The sequence below is a fragment of the Phyllopteryx taeniolatus genome, chromosome 3 (assembly GCF_024500385.1).
Source record: "Phyllopteryx taeniolatus isolate TA_2022b chromosome 3, UOR_Ptae_1.2, whole genome shotgun sequence".
In the NCBI taxonomy this organism is placed as follows: Eukaryota; Metazoa; Chordata; class Actinopteri; order Syngnathiformes; family Syngnathidae; genus Phyllopteryx; species Phyllopteryx taeniolatus.
Window position 1 is genome coordinate 25374095 of NC_084504.1, and position 14504 is coordinate 25388598.

Genomic DNA, 14504 nt, shown 5'->3' on the forward strand with positions numbered 1-14504 from the left:
CCACCCAGCTGTGAGGGAAAGGGAGGCGATCTTGAACATGAAACAAACCGTCTCATGCTGAGGAAATTGGAACAGCCTAAAGGAGTGAGAGAGCGAGAGCGCAAAAAAAAAAAGACAGACAGACATGAAAAGCCCTGAGCTATGAATTCCCTCCTTGGTGTTTTTCAAACAGCGAATCACAGACAAAAGTGAGTCGCTAGCCGGAATCTCTGCCAGTCTGCAGCTTAATGTCCAGCAGGACCAAGAGTTTAGACTGTCCCATTGTTGCTGATGCCACTGAGGCTTAGAGGACAAAGACAAAATTCTGAAGGGGAATTTCTGCACCATTTTGAACGATAAAACCCAATCAGAGGTAAGTGAGCAGTTTCCTTGAGTATGAAATCTTTAAAATATTGAGAGCATGTTTTCACATCTGTGGTAGGATTAAAAGCTCCCGTTCTTTAAGCTGCAATGCCTAGAAGCTGATTTGTTGTATGTATTCAGTGAGAGTTCACTGAATACCAATTCACTCCACAAGGTAACAATGCCAGGATTCCGAAGCAGCAGCTTTGTTTCATTGGTGTTGGCATTGCCAGTCATCCTGGAGGTCGGCAGGGTCCGAGCGTGTCGCCTCGGCTCTGCGACACAGTGTGAAAACGCTCCCTTCGTGCCCGGCTATAACCTCGCTGGGGAGGGTTTCGATGTGGTCCGGATGCGTCGGACTGGGGCTTATGTCATTAATGTCAAGGGTCCTCTGGCTGACAACAACACATGCACACTGTGCCCAAACCGCTTCCACAAAGGACAGGTGATTACTGCTGAATTCTGCACATTCAACATTATTTGTTCCACACTGTCCTTTTTTTCCCCCCATGACTAGATTCAGAAGCTCCCAACTTCTGTGCTTGACTGGCGATCCTTCAGCCGTTGCAGCAAGCAGCTTTCTAGTGCCCTCCACCACTCTGTGGACTCCCTGCTGCGCAGCTCCAGCTCATTGGTGAACAACAACTGGGGTGTGGGTTTGCGCCTGGATCAGATCGGCAAGGTAGTGCTGGGAGGGAGCCGCTCGGACTTGGCCAAGTTCGCTCGCTCGCAGCACAGCGTGGACAAGGCCACTTTTGCCATACATGAAATCAGTTGCACCTACTACAGGTAAAACAACTGACCAACTACAGACCACATCTGTGCTCACAAAACTCACTAAAGTTATTTGATGCTTCATCAAAATGAAAAGGTCTGTGCTAATATCTCCACACGTGTGACAAAGGGCAATTCTAAGTTCACGTTTAACCTAAAACAAGCAGCTCACAGTTGGTTATTTGTCAAAACAGACCGTTTTTACTGGGCAGCACTGTGGACTAGGTGTTGTGATTCCCAACTACTATTCCGTGAGAGATAATCAGGTGTGTTGTGGGTAACTATCCAATTTCGTGTATCCATCAAAGAATTTTCTATATTGCTTATCCTCATTAGGGTTGCAGGTGTGCTGGAGCCTATTCCAGCTGACTTCGGGCGAGAGGCGGGGAACACCCTGGACTGGTTGCCAGCCAATCGGGCAATTTCACTTAATTGGTCCGAGTTATTTTCTTTGTTCAAGGTACAATTGACCTGTGTATTCGCCATTTGCCATTCATACAACAGCACAGCTTTGTGTTCAACTACTGAAGTAAAGTTCTGCGTAAATAGACAATGTTATTTCATTAGACTGCATACTTTTGTGACACGCTTGTTTGGTGGTGTGCTGTGAGATTCATCCAAAGCAAAATATATCCCTTGGCTCAAAGGTTGGTTACCACTAAACTAATAGTATGTCTGACTAGGGGTAAGCACAAGGTTCGGTGTTCAAATCTAGGCACCAACCTTCCTGTGTGGAATTTGCATTTCGTTTTCTCTGGGTACTCCAGCTTCCTCCCACATTCCAATAACATGAAATGCTAAAGCTCACTGAAACCTCTGGCGACCAAAGTCTGCTGGGATAGGCACAAGCTCACCCCAGATCCTAATGAGGCCAACCAGTACAGGAAACAGACAGACAGACTGCCTTTACTAGCGACTACAGGATGAAAGAAAGTAAACGTTTGAAGCATTCACAATGAACCAGACTACCCATGGGGAACAAAATAGCCACTCTCAGTATGTTAACTTCCAATTCCTCTTATTGTTTCAGCTACAGGCTGGCTGACCACCCCCAGCTGAGTGCAGCGTTCACAAAGCATCTGAAAGGACTCCCTCGGAACACAGTTACAAGCCAAAGCAAAGCCCTGTACAGACGGTTGATCGCCACATACGGAACACATTACATCCACCAGGTCAGATGCAGATAAGGCCACACAGTCAGTCTCTTCGCTATGGGAATAATGCAGCGACTTACTTTTGTTTGATTGTATTTCCGAGGTTCAACTTGGTGGCAAAGTGATGCGAATCACAGCGTTCCGGACTTGCTTGGCCACACTGAAGGGCTTTACAGAGGCAGAGATCAAAAACTGCTTGAATGCTGAACTCCGCATAGCCTTGGGTTTCCTCCCTGCCAATGCATCCTACTCCAACAAGTGCGACAAACTCATGAAGGGCAACATGAGCATGGGCTTCTATCAAGGCTTCATGACCCATAAGATTGAGGTCACTGGAGGGGAGAAATACTTTCCGGACATCCTCTACCAGCAGGACCCTTCTGACGCCTACCACAGCTGGATGAACAGCCTCCAAGACAACCCGGACGTGGTTTCCTACGCGATTTTCCCCCTGCACCATCTGGTGGAGGACTCTCAAATCAGCGCTAATCTGAGGGCAATCATCTCAGAGTACATCCAAGAGAACAAGCTTCAGGAGGACCAGCTGGGTTTAAAGAACTGCTCCCCAACTCCCAACCTGGACCACAACTGCTGTCCACTGCGGGCAGGCCGTGGCGCTTTCAAACTGGAGATCCACCGAGCCGCCGGTCTCAAGGCCGACACCTTCACCAAAACGGACGCCTACGTGAAGATCTTCTACAATGGCATCTACGAGGAGACGGCTACAGTGTTGGACGACGACAACCCAGTTTGGAATGCCACCTATTACTTCAGTTCGGTGGATGTGGGGCAAGAGTTGAGGTTTGAAGTCTGGGACAGAGATGTTCTTTACAACGACCAAGCAGGCGTTTGCATCATCTTTCCCGAGCGAGGAACTCATTCTCTGAGTTGTCAGTTGAGAAAAGGAGTCCTCTACTTTTCATACAGCATCAAGTGCGATGCTCACTTGTCAGGCTTCAGGTGCGGACGGTACTCCCCAACTGCGGTTTAATAGGGTCTTATTGTTGATTTGATGGTAATATCTTCTTTATGAATTACAAAGAGATTTTCCTTGGAACAGTCAGCATGATAACCCCACCAAATTTACCGAAGCAACATCCTATTGCAGAAAAGTGTGATTAGGGTTTGTTTTGACATCCAGTACAGTGCCCAATTTACTTAGAAAAACAAACATTACCATGCTCATTTATAGACGCAACCATATCACTTCCCTTTCATACCGCATACTTTAGACTTACCTCGACTTTAGAATCCTGTAGTGGTTTGATGTTATGATCTTGATGACCATTTTTTGGTGATCATTTGGGTCTCCGAATGAATCATTCAATGTGCAATAAATCTTAAAATGGCAGGTTTATCTTTCAAGACAGAGACAAAAATGGCATAAAATGGCCAGGAATGTTTATATTCTCCTCAAAATTCTCAATAAAGCTCCTCTGAACTGGATCATCATGGTCATTTACATGAAATCTCACTCAGACCAAACATTTCCAAAACCTAACCTCAAAGAGCAAGCGTCCTCCTGTTGTGTACAAATATTCCAGGTTTGTTGGTACTTTGTTTGCACAACTACACAAATAGTCACCTTATTTACGCAAACATGTTTGTATTTATTGAAGGTATTCAATTCAAATTGACAAAAAAACAACAACATACAAATCTGCATAACAAAAACATTTTAAAAGGTAACATGAACACTTACAACATATTAAGAAGTCGTACAGTACAAGGATGTAGCAGCTGGTTCCAAGACTCATCACCACCTCCAATGCAAGGCCAAAGCTTCAGAAATATGCCCGGCAAAAGGAACTATTACATTAAATGCATCATCCACTACTTTTGCTCTTTTCAATTTTGCAATGGGACTAGAAGGGAACAAGCTTGTTTTACTTTTAGCAAATATTTGGGTGACTTTGAAGAAAGTACCAATACAAATAGACTGCTAATATTAATAGGTCAAACTCTTAACGTTTTTGTTTATAAATGGGGTGGTGACACTGTAGAAAAGAACGGAATCGCCACGCACACCAGTGGACATCTTGGGGTATAACAAAACAGCCACGTTTGCTGAAACTTGCGTTCATTTCCGAAGAAATGTACTGACCTTATGAGTCCTGGCAAAGTCTTGCTTGGATGATGACAGTACAGTTAAGCTTCCATGAATATACAAATTGATCAACAGTCAAGATTAAAATGTTGTTATAAAAGGGTTTGGTCCATGTATCAAAAGAATATGAAGATTGATGGTGCCTTCCGACAAAGGCTGCATTACTATCAGTTTGGTGGGACTGCACGAGACCATTGAGTTTAATGACAAAAAAGGCACAAAATTTGTTGAATCAAAACCAGCTTCGTTTTTTTTTTTTTTTTTTTTTTAATATATAAATGTGGTCAGCAGATGGTTTTCAAATGTGTTCCAGTGTGTTTTTAGTCAAAACTCAAGCCTGCCTGGGATCATTGAACTAAATGAAATACTTTTTGTCCCCTAAGTTTCAAGTTTTGTGTGACTGAATATCACATCCCCAATGACGCTTTGAGCAAAGACGCCATATCTTCAGGTATGGCCCCTTCATCACCTAAAAACATAAAACACTGGTTTTCATTTTATATACGTCAGAATGGTAAAATGCAGCAAATCTTGCCACGACAATCAAAAATGGCTTTTGTTTGTTAAAATGACAAAACATGAGCAAAACATGAATTCAATTACAGTGCTTAATTTGTAATTTCACTTCCTGTTATCAATAGCCTATTTCCTCAAAAAGTGGCACTCTGTGGAGACCACGCATTTCTTGGTGCTTTAACTGATGTAAATTATTTTTGAAAAATCATAGATTGTATTATTAATTCATTCATACATTTTCTTTGCTGGGTAAGTGACCCTTTTCTAGCTGACTTCGCCAGTCAATTGCAGGGCACATAAACACAAAACCATTTACACTTACATTTATTTTCAAAACTAAATGATACTTAATATAATGTATTTGCATGTATTACTATGTATTATCACATCATATCGCTGTTCAAAGAAAAGCATCTAATAAAAATGTTAAGATATGTTTTTTATGTTTCAGATCAAGTAAAAATCTTTTGGATTGGAGATACATTAGACGGCAATAAATATAATTATAATATTATTACACAGGTGTATTGTGATAATTTACCAGTATCATGCCATCGAGAGGCACCATTTGTTATTTTCTTTCCCTAAGGGTTTAATCACAAAGTATAATGGAGGCCACTATTTGAGGAAAAAGTGTGTTCGCAAACCTCCTCTTGATCGCAGTGGTATCATAAAAACGCAACGCATCGACCAAAAAGTAATTCAATATAGAGTTGGAAGCAAGTGTAATGTTTGTGTGCGCGTGAGTTTGTGCGCGCGAGCGCGTGTACACGTCCACTCCTTACACTGCTCAGCAGTTGTCATGTCCTGCTCCAGCTTGAGTTTCTTCTGGCCCAGCTGCAGTATACCGTCCTCAATGCTGTCTTTACTGATCAGCTTGATTACTTGCACAGTCCTGATACACAAACCAGAGGGTGGGTAGGGGGGGGGGGGGGGGGGGTGCAGTGTTTTCTTTCCTACACTATTGTATAGTACACAACAAAAGTGTTATATTCTGTAAAACGACCCTTTGTCCTGTCGAATTCAAAGTCAGCGTGAAGCGAGTTTAAAAGCAGGGTACACTCCACAGAGCGTCAGCATTTCCCATCAAAGTCAGCAAACGGCTGATTCTCAGAGTCTCTGAAAGATTACGCTGAACAATTATCCAGTGGTGTGGGTTGTGTTAAGACTGTCGTTTCGTAAGATTGTCGCGGCCGGCAATAATAAATGTAAAACCTGTTCAATATTTACGATCGCAAATCCTTATGTGCGTGGTCAACACAGAATTGGGCTAAGCCACGGACTTCAGGTGAGAGGCGGGGTACACCGTGAACTGGTCCCCAGCCAAAGGAAAATCTAGAGTCTTCCATTAATACACAAACGATTCACCATAATAAAAAATGACAAGCATAAGTTTGCAACTGTACTGCAGTTACCAGATAAGATCATAGTAACCTAGCTTCTTCTGCTACTACTATTTTTCTTCTATATGTATTTTTGGGATGCTCTGTGGCAACATGCTGCCTCTCACGTGACTTTGTTGTGTGTGTGGTTTGCTGTGTTGGTAATCTTGAGTACATTGCACACTGAATGCTTTAGGAACACACACGGCAATATTTTCACTTCATCATGTGTAACCTCGCTCACATTTTCAAAGCAGTTAAGATGTTGAAAATCATTGTGAGTGTGTGTGTACCCCGCTTATGCCACCTAAAATTGCAATGAAAGATGGCTAATTTGAACATGTTGCACTACATCTGAAACACTTGTATGTTAAATGCTCACAACATTTCTACTGTATGTGTTCCATTGTACCTGGTCTGACCCAAGCGGTGACAGCGGTCCTCGGCCTGCTTGTCGTTGTAGGGGTTCCAGTCGATGTCGTGCAAGATGACAACGTTGGCCGAAGTGAGGTTGATGCCAAGGCCGCCGGCGCGGGTCGACAGCAGGAACACGAACACATCGGTGTCATTGTTGAACTCGTCAATCAGCACAATTCTGCGTAGGACAAGAAGGCATACACAAACATTAAACACATTGGATTGGATATTATTTCAAATTAATCTCCTCCAGAAATAGTAGGGCTGCACGACAGTAAGGGAAAATAAATTACATTACAATTTAATTTAATTTAAATGTTTTAAAACCTTCGACATATATTGCAATGTGAAATAATACAGGATCAGTGTTGGGAAAGTTCATTTTCTATGCAAACTAGTTCAAAGCTCAGTTCACTTCCAAAAATGAACTAGTTCAGGTCATAGTTAATCCAAAATTTTGAACTAAATTCACCAGTCCAAAAACAAACTTTAAAAAAAAAAAAAATATGTTTCTGATGGGCTGTTACCCTCAAAACAGTGGCATTTCATTTCCCCATTGTTGCCACCCAATCAATCCACACTAGTAGGAGCTTTCACCGTACAATGGCAAAAACATGAAAAAGTTTTTTTTTTTTAAATGAGGAATTACAACAAAAAAGGACTTCTGTCCTTACAAATAATAACTTTCCTAGTAATCCATTTTTACAATTATGTACTGTATTACAAAACATTCACTCCCATTTACGCAGTGTCCTGAATACACCTCACGCACTCATGCAGCTGCCGCGTTTCATTTTGAGAAGCAAAATTGTCCATGTGCTGCTTTTGCTGCCTTTTAATCTTTGACCATGTCCAAATAGGTCCCTCTGCTGGTCACTTTTTAATATTAGTTGATTCCATTCCAAAATTGCAGCATACCCTGCGATGTGACTGACTATTGCGCGCACGTACATCGCGATGACGATCCTCAAACCAAATATCGTGCAGCCCGAAAAAATTGTGTGAGCTGACCTGTCTGCTATTGGCGTGGAGCCGTCCAGTCTAATGTAGCGATGCTTGAGATGTTTCATCAGTACCTCCACGATGTCCAGCATCATAGTGAACTGACTGAATAGAACAACTCTGTCTCCCTGTTATAATGAAACAGACACCATGAGGCCCAATTTAAACCACCAACTGTGTGATCAGCTGACACACTACAGGCGCACACACACACACACACATACATACATACAAAACACTACACAAAAATACAAACACTGCACACATGTGCATGCAAACAGCGGAACATTCAAAGTCAAACAGTAGAACGAAGTCCAACCAAAATGTTTCGGAAAACATGCCTCAACTCAGGCAAAACTTGGCAGTCGAGAAAAATCACCACGGGAGACCGCAGCAAATATAAGCATCTAAAGCAGGGGTGTCAAACTCATTTTTGTCACGGCCCACATTGTAGTTATGACTTTTCCCTCGGAGGGCCGCTACAACGGTGAACCCATATAAATGAAAGATTACCACATATATTATAATTACATATAGTATACACAACACATTGATTAATAACCAGTTTTGAAATCAGAAGCCTATAAAACATGTTTTTTAACTATTACATTTCTTTTCAAAGGGGGATTGGTAACAACAAAATGCTAGCAAATATCTCAATGGTATTACACCAGAACACAATGAGCAATTTTGATTTGCTTTCACGGGCCACATAAAATGATGTGGCGGGCTGGATCTGGCCCCTGGGCCACCAGTTTGACACCTGCGATCTAAAGGATTACCTCCACAAATTTTTTTGGGGGTTACATTTTGTGATGTCGCCACAAAATTAATGGTGAATATGAGTGATGGCAACCATCGAACCAGAAACGGTTATTAATTCCTGCAATGCCTATAAATGCCAAAAAGCGACAGTATCACTGTGAAAACACTGTCCTGTTCCCTCGCAATTACACGTCTGCCAGGTATCTTCAGTTCAGGTTCAGTAGTTTTTCTTGAGTCTATTCTTCACTGGAATGTTAAAATGTTACTTAAAACACTGCCTTTACAGTTAATCAAGGTTTTATGACTACAACAGTGCCCTGCGATTGGCTGGCGACCAGTTCAGGGTGTACCCCGCCTCTCGCCCGAAGATAGCTGGGATAGGCTCCAGCACGCTCGCGACCCGTGTGAGGAGAAGCGGTAAAGGAAATGGATGGATGGACTACAACAGTGTGAGCCTGGAGATAATTCACTACACGCGATTTATTTTGTAATACAAATCGCGTCAACCAGCTTCATGGAACAGATCGTGTTATACTTTGAAGATCCTGCTGTATACGCGTTGGCGCAATGTGCTGTGAACCTTGTCTTTGAGTGATGCCAGTCTCTCGGTGAGCCAATGGAACTTCCCAGAGTCGAGGAGCTGACTGTTCTCCAGCTGGTAGGAACTGATGGAAGCGTACTGCTGACACAGACGATGCAGCTCAAAGTCAGACATGACCGCCATGTCCTCCTGGATGCAGGCAGCATTTGCGTCGTGGTGAGTTGGCTCCTGACGAAGAAGGACAGAGTCTTGTCATTTTTGGTTTACATCAATCAGAACTTCAGTACAAATTAGGGCTGGGTGATACGGTCTTGTTTCTTTTCCATAAAAATCAATTTTGTAATTCCAAATCGATTTTTTCCCTTCCCTCCAATAGGAAAAGCAAATGACGTTAAAACCCATTCTTAAGCCAGTCTTGGACTCCACCACACTGCCTGAAGGTCAACATTCTTCATCTAGTTCAGTACATCCAGCTAATTAGTAAATTACAGTTAAAGTTATGAAATACTTATCCTGCCCTGCTCTAAATTCTGTTGCCAGCCTTGCTTTGCATTCTTCAGGTCAAAAGTTTCCAATAGGTCGATAAATCACTGATGTTCGCAATGAATAAATGGGCACCACGTCTTTGGCAATCAATCTTCCACTGGGCTCCTTTTTCGTCATAGGCAAAACAATGCAGAAATGATTCTTCTCATGTTGTGCGCTTCTTAGCGTGAATTGAACCCACTGCTCATATTTTTGAGAAAGAGTCACTAGCGGGGTCAGCAACGCTGACTGTTGTGTGCACATCAGTGGAGGCATTCTTTGAACAATGGAAGCTGACAAAAAAAAAAAAATCTATTTCAAACCAATAAATCAGCCTGACATACTCAAATTAACCGATAAAATGATGAATCGCCCAGCCCTAGTACAAATACGCTTGGTGGGCGGGTATAAACTTACCTTTAGCATGAGTTCGCTCATGGCTTTGAGCTTCTCTGTAGTGTAGTACTGCCGATGAAGCAGAGGGTGGTTGGCCATCTTCCTTAACTGCATCATCACAGACAACTCTCGTTCTGTGAGGACAACAAATTAGGTCAGAGAGTGGCCTTAAGACTTTTTGTGTGTGCGCGCGTACGTGTCGTGGGAAACATGGCTTACTCTCGCCGGCGGAATCCTTGAGTTTTTTCAGGAGCGTCTGGTAGAAAACCTGCTGCTTCTCACTCATGGAGCAGTACTCCACCTTTTCTTCCTTGTCAGGCAGCTGTTTGAGGACCTGGAAATGAGGGGAGTGGAAAATACTAAGATCAACAAGTGATTTTTCCCATCATAATACTGCCACAGAAAGGTTCAGGATGTTCCAGCAGAATTTGGAAAGCAACCAAGTACAGAAATTATACTAGAGCAACATTCAGTCGACCTTTGCCAAGATTCACTGGTTCAATCATTAAGAAATTAAAGACAACTGAACAAAATATTGCATGTTATTAAGGGGGGGGGGGGGAATCTATATGTACCAATATTTAACGGGTTTTTCCTTGGCCCATGCACATTTCCAAGTAGTACTGCAAAACAATTCCAAAACAATGCTGCATTGAACGCATCATTTGGAACGACAAACACTAATTATCACCAACATAAAATGTAAACCAAGGCCTCCCTGTACTGTTTTTAAATGACTGCTGACAGAATGAACATTTTACCACTTTAGCGGATTGTAAAAACTGTATTTTGATGCTAAAGAACAGCAAGTATAATAACTTTTCACTGGAGGTCAAGGGAAGACTAAAAAACATCTTAGCTACAGAATACAATGACTTACCTCATTCTTAACTCTTCGAAGGATGAAAGGTTTCATAATGCGTTTGGCTTGAGAGATGCGATCTTTCTGAAATTGACTCTGCTCCTCATGGGACTTCTACAGAAAGCAAAATGCATGGAAGAGGCAGAAAAATAAAAAATAAAACATTTTCACTTCACATTTAAAATTGTTTTCATGTAAAATAAGAGCTTTACACAAAAATGTTCTTCTCAGAAAAGAACTCATTTCACATGACATTTTCTACTTTTTTCACAAAATGTTTATATTTTTAAAATATTTTCAGTAAATCCCAGCATTTTTGCAATTCGTTATAGACAAATTCTCATATTTTTCTGTGGAACTTATCCTCAGCTATTTGCTCAAAAACTCCCCTATTTGCAGTATTCTGCTCTTTCTATAACACTAAGTTGCCACAAGGCTAATAGGAAAACAGCAGTTGGTGTGAGGAAATTGTATTTAAGTGATGCATCTAGACAGCGAGACTAACTTCTTTGTATGTCGGGAGGAGCTAAGTTTAGTTGTGGTTAGTGGAGGATTATTGTATTTATATACATATATTTTTACCATCTGTTTCAATCCTGTGTGCTATGTTCTTCACAGAGATGGGAAAAAAGCCATAGAAATACCATAGAAAACATCTTGGAGAGCTGCGTGGTGGAGCTAGAGAACATGGACGGCATGATGAAGTTGAGCAGTGACATCAGTTCTAAGAGGTTGTTTTGTAATGGCGTGCCAGTGAGCAGTAAACGATGCTGCGCCTGAAAGGAGAAGAAGAGATGGGCAGCAAGAATTAACACGCTGATGGCGGCAGTTTTGAAGGCACAATAGAACTTTAAAAGGTCCAGGTACCACTTATGAGGAGAATCTTTTCCCAAAGACCTCCTCATAATCTTAGCGCCAACTATTAACTTAACTACCTCGTGCAGCCCTGAACGCAAAAGGAATTATTTATTTCTTGAACATTTCAACCCGTTTAATCGAAAGCTACTTAACCATATTCATTGAACATTTTATTCAATTAAATATTTAGCAGTCATTGAATGCAGCCCTATGGGGGGCACAAGTCAGTGCAAACTGTAGGCCGGTCCCAAGCCCGGATAAATGCAGAGGGTTGCGTCAGGAAGGGCATCCGGCTTAAAACCTTGCCAAACAAATATGAGCGTTCATCCAAAGAATTCCATACCGGATCGGTCATGGCCCGGGTTAACAACGTCCGCCACCGGCGCCGTCAACCTGCAGGGCGCTGTTGGAAATTCAGCTACTGTGGGTCGAAGTCGAAGTCGAAGTCAAAGAAGAAGAAGAAGAAGAGGTGGAAAGCGGGTTCTTTGGCAGAAAGAGAAGAGGAAAACACAGAGCCTAGAACTGAATGTGGGGACTTTGAATGTTGGGACTATGACAGGAAAATCTCGGGAGTTGGTTGACATGATGATTAGGAGAAAGGTTGATATATTGTGTGTCCAGGAGACCAGGTGGAAAGGCAGTAAGGCTAGAAGTTTAGGGGCAGGGTTTAAATTATTTTACCATGGTGTAGATGGGAAGAGAAATGGAGTCGGGGTTATTTTAAAAGAAGAGTTGGCTAAGAATGTCTTGGAGGTGAAAAGAGTATCAGATCGAGTGATGAGGCTGAAATTTGAAATTGAGGGTGTTATGTGTAATGTGATTAGTGGCTATGCCCCACAGGTAGGATGTGACCTAGAGGTGAAAGAGAAATTCTGGAAGGAGCTAGATGATGTAGTTCTGAGCATCCCAGACAGAGAGAGAGTCGTAATTGGTGCAGATTGTAATGGACATGTTGGTGAAGGTAATAAGGGTGATGAAGAAGTGATGGGTAAGTACGGTATCCAGGAAAGGAACTTGGAGGGACAGATGGTGGTAGACTTTGCAACAAGGATGCAAATGGCTGTAGTGAACACTTTTTTCCAGAAGAGGCACGAACATAGGGTGACCTACAAGAGCGGAGGTAGAAGCACACAGGTGGATTACATCTTGTGCAGACGATGTAATCTGAAGGAGGTTACCAACTGTAAGGTAGTGGTAGGGGAGAGTGTGGCTAGACAGCATAGGATGGTGGTGTGTAAGATGACTCTGGTGGTGGGGAGGAAAATTAGGAAGACAAAGGCAGAGAAGAGAACCATGTGGTGGAAGCTGAGACAGGACGAGTGTTGTGCAGCTTTTCGGGAAGAGGTGATACAGGCTCTCGGTGGACGGGAAGAGCTTCCAGAAGACTGGACCACTGCAGCCAAGGTGATCAGAGAAGCAGGCAGGAGAGTACTTGGTGTATCTTCTGGCAGGAAAGGAGAGAAGGAGACTTGGTGGTGGAACCTCACAGTACAGGAAATCATACAAGGAAAACGGTTAGCTAAGAAGAAGTGGGACACTGAGAGGACCGAGGAGAGGCGAAAGGAATACATTGAGATGCGACACAGGGCAAAGGTAGAGGTGGCAAAGGCAAAACAAGAGGCATATGATGACATGTATGGCAGGTTGGACACTAAAGAAGGAGAAAATGATCTATACAGGCTGGCCAGACAGAGGGATAGAGATGGGAAGGATGTGCAGCAGGTTAGGGTGATTAAGGATAGAGATGGAAATATGTTGACTGGTGCCAGCAGTGTGCTAGGTAGATGGAAAGAATACTTCGAGGAGTTGATGAATGAGGAAAATGAGAGAGAAGGGAGAGTAGAAGAGGCAAGTGTGGTGGACCAGGAAGTGGCAATGATTAGTAAGGGGGAAGTTAGAAAGGCATTAAAGAGAATGAAAAATGGAAAGGCAGTTGGTCCTGATGACATTCATGTGGAGGTATGGAAGTATCTAGGAGAGGTGGCTGTGGAGTTTTTGACCAGCTTGTTCAATAGAATTCTAGTGCGTGAGAAGATGCCTGAGGAATGGAGGAAAAGTGTACTGGTGCCCATTTTTAAGAACAAAGGTGATCTGCAGAGCTGTGGCAACTATAGAGGAATAAAGTTGATGAGCCACACAATGAAGTTATGGGAAAGAGTAGTGGAGGCTAGACTCAGGACAGAAGTGAGTATTTGCGAGCAACAGTATGGTTTCATGCCTAGAAAGAGTACCACAGATGCATTATTTGCCTTGAGGATGTTGATGGAAAAGTACAGAGAAGGTCAGAAGGAGCTACATTGTGTCTTTGTAGATCTAGAGAAAGCCTATGACAGAGTACCCAGAGAGGAACTGTGGTACTGCATGCGGAAGTCTGGAGTGGCAGAGAAGTATGTTAGAATAATACAGGACATGTACGAGGGCAGCAGAACAGCGGTGAGGTGTGCTGTCGGTGTGACAGAAGAATTTAAGGTGGACGTGGGACTGCATCAGGGATCAGCCCTGAGCCCCTTCCTTTTTGCAGTGGTGATGGATAGGCTGACAGATGAGGTTAGACTGGAATCCCCGTGGACCATGATGTTTGCAGATGACATTGTGATCTGCAGTGAAAGCAGGGAGCAGCTGGAGGAACAGTTAGAAAGATGGAGGCATGCACTGGAAAGAAGAGGAATGAAGATTGGCCGAAGTAAAACAGAATATATGTGCATGAATGAGAGGGGTGGTGGGGGAAAAATGAGGCTACAGGGAGAAGAGATGGCAAGGGTAGAGGACTTTAAATACTTGGGGTCAACCGTCCAGAGCAATGGTGAGTGTGGTCAGGAAGTGAAGAAACGGGTCCATGCAGGTTGGAACGGGTGGAGGAAGG

The 14504-nt window shown here is 42.9% G+C and overlaps 2 protein-coding genes across 9 annotated transcripts in view; one reads left to right on the top strand and one right to left on the bottom strand.

The window, feature by feature from the left end:
- prf1.5 (perforin 1.5) lies at window positions 1-5410 on the top strand. Of its 2 annotated transcripts, none has more exons than XM_061767884.1 (5): window positions 1-352; window positions 484-787; window positions 860-1131; window positions 2147-2288; window positions 2374-5410. In XM_061767884.1, exons 2-5 carry the CDS (start codon window positions 524-526, stop codon window positions 3259-3261), a joined length of 1566 nt encoding a protein of 521 aa, XP_061623868.1. In that variant the 5' UTR covers window positions 1-352; window positions 484-523; the 3' UTR covers window positions 3262-5410. The 2 variants fall into 2 exon arrangements, with proteins under 2 accessions (XP_061623868.1, XP_061623867.1); XM_061767883.1 differs by having other exon boundaries at window positions 518-787.
- smarcad1a (SWI/SNF-related, matrix-associated actin-dependent regulator of chromatin, subfamily a, containing DEAD/H box 1 a) overlaps window positions 4625-14504 on the bottom strand; it is a 24147-nt gene continuing 14267 nt past the window's right edge. For all 7 annotated transcript variants that reach the window (XM_061767877.1, XM_061767878.1, XM_061767879.1 and 4 more), the window contains 9 exons: window positions 11428-11559; window positions 10802-10897; window positions 10141-10255; window positions 9943-10055; window positions 9040-9228; window positions 7704-7822; window positions 6688-6870; window positions 5679-5788; window positions 4625-4846 (listed from right to left, as the gene is read on the bottom strand). In XM_061767877.1, coding sequence (XP_061623861.1) covers window positions 4785-4846; window positions 5679-5788; window positions 6688-6870; window positions 7704-7822; window positions 9040-9228; window positions 9943-10055; window positions 10141-10255; window positions 10802-10897; window positions 11428-11559 — 1119 coding nt within the window. In that variant the 3' untranslated portion in view covers window positions 4625-4784. The remainder of the gene's footprint in view (window positions 4847-5678; window positions 5789-6687; window positions 6871-7703; window positions 7823-9039; window positions 9229-9942; window positions 10056-10140; window positions 10256-10801; window positions 10898-11427; window positions 11560-14504) is intronic.